The following is a 13,484-nucleotide window of genomic DNA, read 5'->3' on the forward strand; positions in this document are numbered from 1 at the left end:
TTTAATACACAATTATTTTTTAATGTGTGCCATTTTTTGCAGTACATTTTTCTTTAGTAGTATTCCATTGCAAATTATTCTGCCTAATAGCATTCTTTGTCTTTCTTTTAATATATTAGTAATTGTTTTGCCTTACTAACAAAAGGTTAATAATAGAAGAATGCCTTTACAGTATAGAATATTCTGCTAATTTTTAAACTATTAATAATCCCCATATTAATGCTTTTCAGTTTAGTATTTCTCAGTTCTATTGGAAAGTGCTTCTAGGCTTCAGGTCTGCTGAAGAAAAAAAAATATTTTTAGGATTGTATGTTACAGTAGTAAATCTGTTGCAATACAAAAGAAGCAGAATGTCAAAAATGGAATTATTTCATTCATTAACTGTAATTTGTAAAATCAAAAACTATATGATCAGTTATTAAAATATATCATGTTTGCCATTTAGATAAAATAATAATAGAAAGGAATTTTCAAGAAGTGTTAGGTTTTTCCATTGAGATGTTCAGTGCTGAAGTACACTTTAAAGGCACTTTGCAATAGAATAATACAGAATCGTAACATTCAAAAAAGTCATGTCCTTCTCCCTCTCTCCCTGTCTCTGCAGACTTTTCAGTAGTTTAGGAGAGCTGCACACCATCTCCCAGAGAAGCTATGGAACGACATATACCATTAGACCAGGTAGTCGCTATCCTGTGACACGCCGGACCCCAAGCCCAGGCAAAGTATCTGCTACAACTGAGAGGACAGAGCCACTGGGCTCTCCACGACAATACTCCATGGTGGCCTCACCCAGCACCCCACCTACCATCCTCAAGTCATCCAGCCTAACCATCCCACATGAGCCAAAGGAGGTCCGCTTTGTGGTGCGGAGTTCCAGCGCAAGAAGTCGTTCACCATCACCTTCTCCTTCTCCTACTTTGGGCTCCCCATTGCATGCCCTTAGGCCCTTTCTGCAGAAACCCCTTCATATGTGGAACAAATATGATGTGGGGGACTGGCTAGAGAGCATCAACCTGGGAGAACACCGAATGCGGTTCCAGGACAATGAAATTGAGGGTTCCCATCTACCGGCTCTGACCAAGGAGGACTTTGCTGAGCTGGGAGTTACCCGTGTTGGACACAGAATGAACATTGAGCGTGCTTTGAAGCAGTTACTAGAGAGTTGACCTCAGCAGGTCCTTGTAGTTTGTTGATTTGTTTTCTTTTTTATTATTTTTTAAAAATTAAATTATTATATTTATATTATACTCGCTGCATTGCACTGAATGGAAGATAGAAAAGTATTCACCATGATCCCTGCCTACCCTTCTGGCCAGCCAGCCCCACCCGTCCGTCCGTCCGTTTTGAGTGATGTTCTACTTGCGAAGTGAATGTTGCATGAGCGCCACTAGAACGTCTAGTCTGTGAATGCTTGGTGTTGTTCCCTGTCCACAGCTGCCAACCTCAGTCACCCTACACTGCCCCACCCCTCCACCTTCCTACTTCATCCTCCAAAACCTAAACCTTCTGTGACATTTTGGCCTCTGAAGGTTTTCCAGTGTGAGAAAAGTGGAAGAATCTTGTTCTGGAAGAAATATTCAGTTGCCTTTACAAATAATAATAATAATAGCTAATCAACAACAACAAAAAGACCATTTTAATAAGGGAATCACAGCTGCCTGATATATTTGGAAAAAATGCAACATCTTTATAGTGGGGGTGGGGGGAATAGTACAGTTGCAGTGAAAACTAGTTTGTGATTCCTAAATTCTTTTACTGACTGTGGTATCTATTATAAATAGGAGAATGTTAACCGACACTAGTGGCTTTTTCATAATCAAGATTTTGATTTTGGAAACTTTTGTTTCCAAAAAAAAAAAAAAAATATATATATATATATACAGTATATATATTAGATAGATATTTTATTCAAATGTAGATGGCGGCTTAAAGAAAAAAAAATGTAAAACAGAAGTTGTTGTCTACTTCTAGGTTGAGGTTATAGAACAAAGTTAAAATTTATTCCATCAATACTTATGTTTTTATATATATTTGAAAGCAAAAAAAATCTATACACACACACACATACACACATATATATATCATTTTCTTATAATTTTACTAAAGATCTGTATGGTATTATATAAAAACAGTGCTGAATGATTCTTCCTTATTATGATGACCATTTTGGTTTGGGATTTTTGTCTTGGACAGATACATTTTAATTTAATCACTATGTCATCATAAGCTGGAGGTTTTTAAAATATTTACACAAATAATGTTAACACTTTAAGACAACATAGTCTTCCATCTACAGTGAGGTTATTCCAAAAATAAGTTGAGAACAAAAAAAGTCATATTAGTTATTTGGAACTGAAATAGTAACACTCTCTGTAGTTTTCGAATAGCACATATAACAACCAAGTGCCCTTTAAAGACAAGTATGTGTTAACATAATTGCTCAGAAATGTCACCATTGAAAAAAATCTTACTACCCTACCCAGTCATTTAATTTTATTTCATTCTGTACAGATTATAGATAGAAAGCAAAGAGTCATCAAGGTCCACAAATGCTGTGTGTTTTTTTTTTTCCTTTCCCCTTGTAAAGCACATGCAGTTTAAATAAGGCCATATTTTGTTGTATAAAGAACAACAGTAAAAATTATTTTAGAGATCTTCCCTTCACTTACCCAGTATTTTTGATATTTTCATCAGACATTAAAAGGACTGGGGATAATGATATATAAAAAGTGTTTTTTTTTTTCCCTCATAATCTTCTTGTGTTCCAACAGCATGACCAAGGCCGAATTTGCTACAATAGCAAATTTTTGAGTATTGCTCTCTGTGTCAGCTGCTCCAAGTCGTACTTTTAAAAGTACATGATATTTATTTTTACTTTTTTCTGATTTATAGTTGCAAATAATAGCTGTTTCCATCTTCCTTTTGAACCTCAACTTTGTGGCAAACGTTAGGTGACTATGATGATAAGACTGTCTCAGTTGTCAACAGAATGCAACTAAATGGCACATTCAAAATTTGGAATGGACAACCAGCTTGCCATCTTGTTGTTCAACTGAGTTCGCCTTTGCTGTTCTACTTGCCTTTTGTGTTGTCTTGATCAGAGACGAAACATCCATAAATTAAAAAAAAAAAAAAAAACCATCATGATGACCATTTATTTAAGACATGGGAATGTGTAAATCTTTGATGAAAACATAGCGATAAATGTATAATCTCTATTATATTTTTTAATCCATTGAAAAAAAATATATTTATTTAAATAAAATAAATTACCTCCCAAAGATTTTATTAACCATTTTCAGAAAGAAAAACATTAGCTCAAGTGTGCCTGGGTAAATGATTCTTATATTTCAAATGCGCACTGCTACTAATGCTAATGCTAAAGGTTTTAGATTTGTATTTGAATTAAGTGAGCTCATTTAGTGGTAAGGTTATACATTAAAAGATTATGATTTTTATTTTTATCAATATTGTTTTACTAGTGTTTGAACAAATGGGTTACAAATGTATTGGATATGATTTTGTTTTTTTATTTAGGACCTATAAAGCGCCTAGAAATATGTAAATATTCAGAAACTTTTTTTTTGTAATTTTGTCCACACCAACCTCCATTACTTCAGTTTTAAATATACAGTTGATTTTTAAAATAGTATACTTGCAGGTGTTTATTTCCCATTCACTAGTACAACGTTTGGTTTTGTTGAGGTATAACAAACCTGCACAAAATAAAGGTGCTAACCCAAGACCAGCCAACACAGACACTCCTGAAATCAGCCCAGAAATAAAATTCCACCGCTTCATGCTGATTTTCCTTTATTTACATAAAAGAGTGGAACTTTTTATTTTGCTGCAGAATAAGTATAACAACTGAAAAGTATTAGTTGAATAATGTATGAAAGCACTTGGAGAAACTCTGTAGAATTTCTGTTCACCTACGGCAATAAATAAATAAACAAATAATCGAATAAGTTGCCATAGGAGCCTAAATAGTTTGGTATTTTGACATCCTGGGAAACTTAACCGGGGCTCTGCATTAAAAGAAAGTCTTTAATCATATTTAATTGAACAGAATTTTTTCATGATTATACTTGTGACAAAGACAATTATTTGATAATTGAGTGGAGTTTTTGATCTCCCATTTTCATTTAACCTTTTTTATTTTTTAATTAGTAAACTGATTTTGTGAGGTGATGTCATGTTTAAAGAGTGAGAAAAATAAGTGAAAAAAAAAAATATTTTAGTGCCAAAAAAAAAATAGAATTTTAGCTGTTAGTCTTTTTAACCTATTTTAAACTGTTTATTGTTGGCTGTTTGACCCAGCGCTATGGTGCCATCTCCTGAAAATCTTGAGAGTGCAGACATATAATATATTCTTACTATTACTTTTTACAAGTAAACTAAGTATTGATTAACACTGCTTCAGCTTGTGTTTCTTGGTTGTGTCTTCTCTTATGATACAGTAAATTGACACTTCAGAATTTTACAGCTCACAAATGTAATGTGAATCTTTCTGTTCAGGTGAATTAGATTTGAATCCCAACTTCAATGAAAAAGGACACATTTAACCAATTTGGTGCAAACGTGAAAGCAAATCTTCATGAGGAGGAACTTGTAAACTCAAACGCTTCTGTCTGGATCACACTTTACACAAGTGCTATGTCAAGTGAGCCTCTGCCAAGGTTAGGTACATCTTTCCTCCGCTGCTCTTGTACTTCAGTGTTATAAAGGCTAAATTGATCTTGCACTTAAAGTTCAGGTTTTTTTTGTTTGTTTTTTCTTTTTTAAATCTACCAGTCATATTTAATGTTGCCATTCTTGCTGGCTGACCTTTTGGATAGTTAAAGTGTAAGAACTGCATCCTGACAGCTAATGTTTTTTCATTTCTCGGAAGACAACAGAAAGTCACTTTGCCTTATAACCCTCAAATCTGATGTAATGCCAAGGCAGTGGGTTTTATGATGACATTTTTGTCTTGTCTGTTTAGGTTTTAAATTGACAGCAGTCATACTAAAGTAGGCTACTTGCTCTAGTGAATGATCTGTCTGCTTCATGCACTTACTTCCAAAGATCTACCATGGCATCTTAAGATCAGGTTTGCCTGACGCAAACATCAGTAATGAAGTGACTGAATAAATAAAGGTAGGAGAAATGTGTCAACATTACTAAGGTTTATGAGACAATTTAAGCCCTTTTATTTTGATTTGTGAGTAAGTTTTATTTTACTGAATAAAATAGCAGGTTACTAAGTAACTGACATTTTTCTTTATTGGATGCCATTTCCTATACGTATTTATAACTTCACAATTGCAGTTCAAATGTATAGTTATAGGTCTCTTTCATCTGTGATTTCTTGGTCCCAACTCAAGCTGAAAATGTTACTGAAAGGGCAGCCAGAAACATCTACAGGTTCAGATTTCTTTATACACTGATGCACAAATTAGGGACACAACTGTGCAATCCAGCGATTTCCTTATTTGGATCTTCATTCTAAGCTGTCAAAATCATTTTTAAGATCCAAGGACTGTTTGTTTTTCTACAATAAACAAGCACTCAAAGATGCAAGTTCTTTGGTAACCAGTGTCACATTTGCTGAGGAACTATGATAACATGAGTTGGAGTTTACTGTGCTAGGAGTGGCATTACAGTTTAATTGCTTTACTGTGCGGATATTAGTAATGCTAACGCATATATGAATTTAAAATCTAATGATCTTTTTAAATAAAAACATTAAAGCCACCGACGTTTCACCTAGGTATTTATAAATAGTAAATCAACTTGCATTTCAATATTATTTAACAACTATTTCATTTTGCATAAATATTTATTTCTTAGAGAGAAAGTGGTAAATGAAAGACTCTTAAGGGTACAGCTCGAGTAAATCTGATTCTAAATGTATGACTTGCACGCCTGTAAGGGCAAAAAAAGTATGCAAAATTTTAACAAATGCCAGTAATGAGAAACATTACCTCATCTTATGGACTTATTTGCTGAAATTGTGTTGGGTTTTAACAAAGGAAGTGAGCAGTGTATACAAATCTCTTGTCACGCCTAAATGCACAAGTAAATTATTATAAAAAGCCAACAAGTAAATTAGAGATATGAACAAATGCTGAACAGTCTTGGTGTGTAGGCTTTCTAACTACAACGCTAAGTTAAGGCAACTCATTTAAAAAGAAAAAAAAACAACAACAACAAACAAACAAAATACTTGATTACCAGAGAAAAACATGTCGTCTGACACCAGACGCACGCTGAGTGTATTAGATGTTGCTTAAGGGGTGTACAAACATTAATTGTTGTAAACTTTTGAATGCATAGAAATAATACTTGCAGATGGTCCTTGTTGGAACAGACATGGCATCTTGGTGAAGTGGACGTGACTCGGCCCTTTTCTGTGTTGCACGGGATAGTATCAAATAACAAAGACTTTACGTTACGCTAGATTTGCTGGTAAAATTGTGTATTTTTGGATAAGTCAAAAAGAAGAGCGTCCATTCAAACACAACATCTACTTCTTTTTATAAGGCATTTGAAAGAGATTTCTATGGTAAGCAGATACTTTTGTGAATAATGGTTTATACTAGTCACTTTGTTAAGCAGTCATGGAAATAATTCATTTTAAATTCATTTTTAAAAACTTCCTGCAGCCACAAACATTAAAAAGCTTTCTGTATGTTTCTTAAATAAATTTCCTAGAGACACAATCAGCATTTTAGCTATATTATGTGTTTTTATATTTTCTTTTATGGAAAAAAAAGAAAGCCATTCTAAAGTGAAATGAGCCCCATTTTTTAAATAAACCTGATGTTGATACAATATGTATTCTTAAAGTACTCTCAGTTTACAAAGTACCAAGTAAACTCTGTGAATAAGTAAAGGTGGAGGGCCAGAGTTCATTATCAGTTCTGCTGCAAACTCCTAAATTGTAGATTTTTTTCCAAAAAATGTTTGTACGTGGCTTTTCCATATGACTTTCTTTTTTGATATGCTACCACCCTCTGCTGTACCCCTGGGCATCTTGAGTTTTGCAGATTTACATTGGCATTGTTCAGTGCTCTTGATTTTTTTTTTTAGCTTTATCACTAATACCTCTTATTTATTGTGTTGGGTTTTTTTCCAGTCATTTGGCATTGCTGAAAGCATACAATATTTCTTATTGCTTAACCTAAATTATTGTTTCTTGAACTATTATTGAACTGTTTACTTCCAGTTTACCAGCTATTTTCACATATAGTTCCTAGCCAAGTGACGCTGACATGCTTTGAATTGGATGTGTGATATAAATTTGTTTGAATGCTCACCAAATTAAACATGATATGTGTAGCCTAGTGCTTCAACAACACTTGAAGATAGCTTCATTTGCAACAACAGCTGTTTGAAGTAACCACTTGCTGTTGATTTCAGAATTTACAGTAGCTTATAAATTCTTCTTTGAAACAGCTTGGTAATGCATACGAATGAACACACGCTCACACTCAAAGACAGAGGTGCATTACTGCGGTGTACTTTATTAAACATCACATTCTCAAATCCACTTAATCCAAATTAAAGTGGCATGCAGGGCCAAAGCCTCTCCTTGCAGGCAGCAGCACTGAACATGGCGCAGGTCCTGCTTAGGACCCACTTAGAGGGCCACTTTGGGAGTGCCAGTTAGTGTAATGAGCACTTCTTTGAGGATATAAAAGGAAATGCCACTCAGACAACTGGAGAGCATTCAGGCCCTGGAAAGTGGATGCCTAAGGCAACAATGTTGACCATCAATATGAACCACCAGATTTTCCTAAATAGAATAAAACTGTATGAGCTGGTGCCCTGCACAGGACTGGTTATTATATAGATCTTGATAAAGTGGGTTTGATAATATATGAATATACTGATGCATAATATCCACTCATATATGCAAGCAGGGTGTCCCAAAAAGATGTTCACATTTCTGGACATTAAAGAATGACATTTTACAGGTCTGTGAACAGATGTTTATCAGGTGCGTATTGAAGCAATGGACTGTGACACATTTTGAACTTGCACAACTGTTCAGATGACCCCCAGTTTCCTTTCCGTCCTTGTTCACTGGACAGGGATAGTCCTGTGGTTACGATTCTGATTTTGGATATCATTTTGTATTCAATTTCCACTACACCATACAGTGTGTCATCAGAAATATATGCTGAAATGGTGGTACATCTATTTTGGCACATCCTGTAGCTAGAAAGATTGTTTTAAACAAAAATATACAATGCTGGAAAAATACTTCAATGCTTTTGTCCAATATTAGGTATATGCTTTCAGTTTTTTATCCACTTTAAATTATTTTTTACATTTTAACAATGTTTTAAACAATGCATTACAAATTATGGATCAGTACTTGAAAATGACCTTTTCAGGTAGTGTAGAATGTTAAATAAGTTAAAAAAAACAAAACTACATCTACAAAAGGTAGTCGGGAAAATCAAATAACTGAGGGGTTAAAATATTGTTCTGGTCAAAAAAAATATGTTTTTTTTTTTGGTCATATTTAATATTTTCCTTCTGTTTGAGTCAAGCGTTTGTTTGCTTTTAGTTTATTTCAAAGCTACCCAAATACTACTTTACTGTGGTTACTAATGTGGAAGTTTCCATGTAAGACACCTTTTCAGGTATTTGCTTTTCTCAATGGAGATTTTTAATCCTTGAAAAAAATTAAAAATCCAAGTGCATATTCTAAATTACTTCTCAAGTATTTTATAAACCATATACTTAATGCACATGAATGAATAATAATGTTAGTTGCCACCATTTTTAACTAAGATCTCAGTTGAGGCAAAAGTTACTTAGATACAAAATGTTACCAATTTTTTGACAGTATTTAGTTTCATCTGTTCAAAACTTGAAGAGTTCTGCATAATGGGCACAGTGAAACACACACCCAAATGCTTCTCTTTTTAATAAAATATACTTCACACTTTTTTGTAAGAAATATTATTTCAAAAGAAATAACATAAATTTGGGGTGTAAGGGAAACCCTCTAACCTTGTTGTTGTGATACTTACACCACAGAGATCTATGTTTGTTATATTATGTAATAAATTTATAAGTAAACTTTATCAATCGAGTCTTTTATTTCTTAACTTTTGTCAATGTGTGTTTAGCAATTACGCTTATACCCTAATATTGTTTCTGAATTTCAAGAGGTGCTACCCTTTCGAGACATCTTGACCTGCAGGTTCTTGCTGAAATTTTCATGTTGTAAGTGACAAAAAACATGAAGCCATCCGAAAGCTGTTAATAAAGTCGCAGTCACAACGTATTGATGGCTATGCATTCTCGGTCACTTACTGATTTTTCAAGATATGCAGGTTGTTATACTGCTTTGTTTAAAAGCTTATCCTATCAAATTCCTAGAAAGAAAAGCATCCACCATGCAAAGTCGTCATCTTGTCTCCATGGTGAAAAAAGTCTGTCACCTCCCTTCTGGCATGCTGATGGCATCGGCCCCAAGAGTGTCTCACCCAATTACTCTGAGTAGTGTGGAAATGATCCCACTGTGGGGGAATACGTCTTGCCTGGATCCAGTGCCAAAGAAAAATAACTCCAGTGAACTGAACAGCTATAGACCTGTCGCCTTAATGTCTCACAGCAGAGGCCTGTATTCAGTCATCTTCGATCTGAGACGAGGACGGCATTGGACCCCCTTTAATTTGCATATCAGGCACACATTTGGCCGGGTGACACCATCTTGTATCTGCTGCACCTGGATAGAATAGACTGCTCAGTGGAACTGGTGTTTTTGCTTCTTTAGCAATTTTAAAATCATTCATCCCTTACTGTTGAGAGACTAGCCTGGGTCAGTAATGGTGGACACCCTGTTTTAGGTTACTGACTACTGAGCAGGTGGACCATAATATGTGATGCTGCATAACTGTGTCAGAATGAATGATGAACAGCCAATTCTTTATGCACTGTCCTAGCTTCCTGTCAGATGACTTAGACATGCGTCATGTGTACATCTTCCGCCATCAGGGGCTGTAAAAGTTCCAGACAGGGAAAGGAATGCAGAAGTCTGTTGAATAACTTTGAAAGCTGAAACATCTGCAGCTTCATGTTACCAACGCCAAGGACAAGGTGATGGACTTCAAGAAAAGCAAGACTGTCATGACCGTGGACTTCATTCCGTGAAAATATGAGGTGGTTCAGATATACAGTACAGTATAGGTACCTTGGGATTCACCTGGACAGAAATCTGGATTTGGATAGCAAACACAAAAGGCCAGCCTTGACTGTATTTGCTGAGATGCCTTGGGGTCTTTGGCATGAATGGAGCATATATGTTCAATCAGTCTGTGATCACAGTTGTGCATATTAATTCAAAAATAAGTTCAATTTCAACTTCCAGTTGGTTTTCATGTGTACATACTGTAGTACAATCACATTCTTAAATGTTTCTCAGACTAGTGAGTTGTACCGTGTTAGCCATTATGAATGTAGAGAAAAGCCAAGCAAAATGACACCTCTTATTGGCTAACTAAAATGATTACAATATGCAAGCTTTCGAGGCAACTCAGGCCCCTTCTTCAGGCATCGAAAGCTTGCATATTGTAATCTTTTTAGTTAGCCAATAAGAGGTGTCATTTTGCTTGGCTTTTCTCTTCAGACTAGTGACAAAGGCACGGCTCTGGATCACAGAGTCTGGTGTGCAAGAATTGGCCATGTTTCAGAGAAATAGAAAACATGGCAGTTCCTAATGTCTCTCTATGAAGCCCATCTTCGTTTTATGTCATGCCGCTTGTTATCCAGCAATTGAATGTTGTCCAAAAAAAGCAATCTTAAGTGATAATAGTGGAAAATCAACGTACAAGAAATTAAAACATTGGGAATATATCGGGGGGGGGGGGGGGGGGGGTGTTAATCCACAGCAGCTTGCTGCTCTCTCTGTTACCACAGTGGGGCAGTAACATGCGAGCAACAGGGGCCATAAGAACTCATAAATGAATCCTGGAGACTGGCTACGGTCTGGACATGAGGCTGGTCACTTATGGAGATAGTAGCACAGAGAAACACCTCGGTTAAGCTTCTGGCTATCATGAACAGCGGCTAACCAAACCAACTGCATTGTACTGTTGTCAACCTGTGGAGCACAAGGCCAATTCTACCACAGTGCTCCAGGGAGCCTGCTAGAGGTCCGTTTACCAGCTATTACAGCATAATCTCAGGATAACCTATTTTTTTTCCTGCCATTTTACCATGTTAGTTTGAATTACATGCTGACATGTATCTATTTATGCATTCATTTACTTTGTTGTTTTGTCTGAATAGCAATAAAGCATGTCTGGTGTGACGCATGTGCATCTGAGGACCACCATCCAGACTCTGAGGAGGTAAGCAGTTCCACCCCAGGATGAGAGGGGGCGCTGACACTAACAGTATCTTCTCTTCCCCCATAGCTTTGGGAAGCCACTCAAAAAAGATGCATAGCCCCTCACGCGTCACCCAAAGAAGGCTCCGCTCCTTCCGGCCAAGACAGTTTCAGATGAAAGGTAGCTTAACATACTGACCTGATGCTTGAGAGGTCCAGCTCTTTTGTTGTCATGTACCATGTGAAGGCTGACAGACGTCACTTCATTTTCTTGGTTATGGGCACTAAACCTACTGTTCTGTTCTAACTTAAAGGGGTGACTTGACGGGTACCCCAGCCTTTTGTTTGCATGCACTGGTCTGTTTTCACAGCCATGTTACACTGGCTGTGTACCATATAGTGCCTTTAATATCTGCCTGTCTGAAGGCAGCCATCATCACTTTGATCTTTCTGCTTCACTTCTGCATGATTTCAGTGTGTACACTTTGTTCTTTTTGATTCCCATTTTAGCTTCTTATGTTCACGTTCTTTGAAAGAAATACTGACACTAGAGAGACATTTGGTGGAGGACCGTGAACTTAGTAGTAATCTGTATTATGCTGTTATGAGACCTGCAATATATATATATATATTAGTATGAGGCAAAGATGAATACTCAGTTCACTTAATGTTTACTAAGCAATTAAAATAATTGAAGGTGTTAAACTGGATTTAGATTTAATTAGTTAATATAATACTAAGCAGTCAACATCAAGGATTAAACTATTTTAGCAGAAGTACCCTCTTGGAAAAACCCACATTTTTTTTTTTGCCCATTAAAAACAGGATAAACTGTTTCATTTGGCCATACTTTTAATAAATGTTATTTTCATGGGACAGGGAGAACAAGATTACAGTTATTTTGGCTTCACTTCATCATCACAAATCATGTTCAGTGGCTCTGGTGATGAAAGAATAGAATGAGCTGCCGGCTAAGATCATCCACAGATAAATATGAGATCTTCAAACTAAGATAAAGATAAGATCTCCAAAAAATAGTTCTGCATAAATAGTTCCTATTATATTTACTCCTACTGTATATTTACTAGGAAAAATTATTGCAGAGGCCAATAGCCATTTGGTCACAGATATTGTATATCTCACAATAACCTTATATCTGCTCTGTGTCATGAAATACAAAGTTCAAGATTAAAATACGTTTTATAAGTTTGTAAATAATTGTAGTTGTTAAAAAGCTTGAACAATTTTTGTCCAGATTCCTTTCCAAGAATTTCCTATTTCACTAAAGAAAGAAAGAACTGAAAACACAATTGAGAATATTAGGGAAAAAAAACCAGGGCAACAGCCAAAGCAGAAGAACAATGACAACTGTGGACAACTGTCGCCTTGCAGTATGTTGTGTCGCTGCATCTCTATACCTCCAGCACATGCAGCCAGGCCTTCTTTGAATTTTCGGTTATTGCCACTGGTAGGCAGTGCGTCACATCTCCTCATGTTGTGATCCAGGGCATCCCAAAGAGACCACATAGTTGACCAGAATAGCTGTACTGTACTTGGTGTGAGGAGAAGGCCTCTGACAGGCCACTTTCCTCTAAAAGCAGCAGCATGAAGCCTACCTTTAGTGTCCTGTTACTTTTTTGGCCATTGTGTCTACTAGAAGTGTCAACAGAGGCATTTAAAATGATCTCTCAATTTTACCTAAAGTATTAGAATACAACTCGGGGAGAATACAATTGAGACCAGCAGCCTTTCTCTTATCCATAAAGTTCAGACCATTTCTTCCACTGTTATATACTGCGTGCATCCAAATGCAAAGCTCTCCAGACAAAATCAGGGATATTTCAAAGGGTGGATAATCTGGAAGGGGACATAATGGCCTTATAATAAGCAACAAATCTGTGTATTGATTGTCTTAAAATATTTGGTAATCATGTGTGGCTCAGTCCTATTGGAGGAAGTGACAACAATAGCAAGTTAGGAGAGCAGTTAGTTCAGGCCACATACTCAAACGTTTCTCTGTAAGTGAGGTTGATGATAGCTGAGACTCTCTTAAATTATAGGCGGTTTCTAAGTATCTCTACTGCCATGGAATCTCGTAACATTTTAATAGGGATTTCTCATTGGTTTTCATGAAGCACCAGTAATGGCGCTG

The 13,484-nt window shown here is 36.1% G+C and overlaps 1 protein-coding gene across 12 annotated transcripts in view; it reads left to right on the forward strand.

Annotated features, from left to right (window-relative positions):
• shank3a (SH3 and multiple ankyrin repeat domains 3a) overlaps window positions 1-9,083 on the forward strand; it is a 1,882,192-nt gene extending 1,873,109 nt beyond the window's left edge. For 8 of the 12 annotated variants that reach the window (XM_051931504.1, XM_051931521.1, XM_051931515.1 and 5 more), the window contains one exon: window positions 605-9,083. In XM_051931504.1, coding sequence (XP_051787464.1) covers window positions 605-1,166 — 562 coding nt within the window. In that variant the 3' untranslated portion in view covers window positions 1,167-9,083. The remainder of the gene's footprint in view (window positions 1-604) is intronic. The other 4 variants (XM_051931529.1, XM_051931540.1, XM_051931542.1 and 1 more) reach the window with 3 other exon arrangements.
• The last annotated feature ends 4,401 nt before the right edge of the window (window positions 9,084-13,484 follow it).

The sequence above is a fragment of the Erpetoichthys calabaricus genome, chromosome 1 (assembly GCF_900747795.2).
Source record: "Erpetoichthys calabaricus chromosome 1, fErpCal1.3, whole genome shotgun sequence".
Taxonomy (NCBI): domain Eukaryota; kingdom Metazoa; phylum Chordata; class Cladistia; order Polypteriformes; family Polypteridae; genus Erpetoichthys; species Erpetoichthys calabaricus.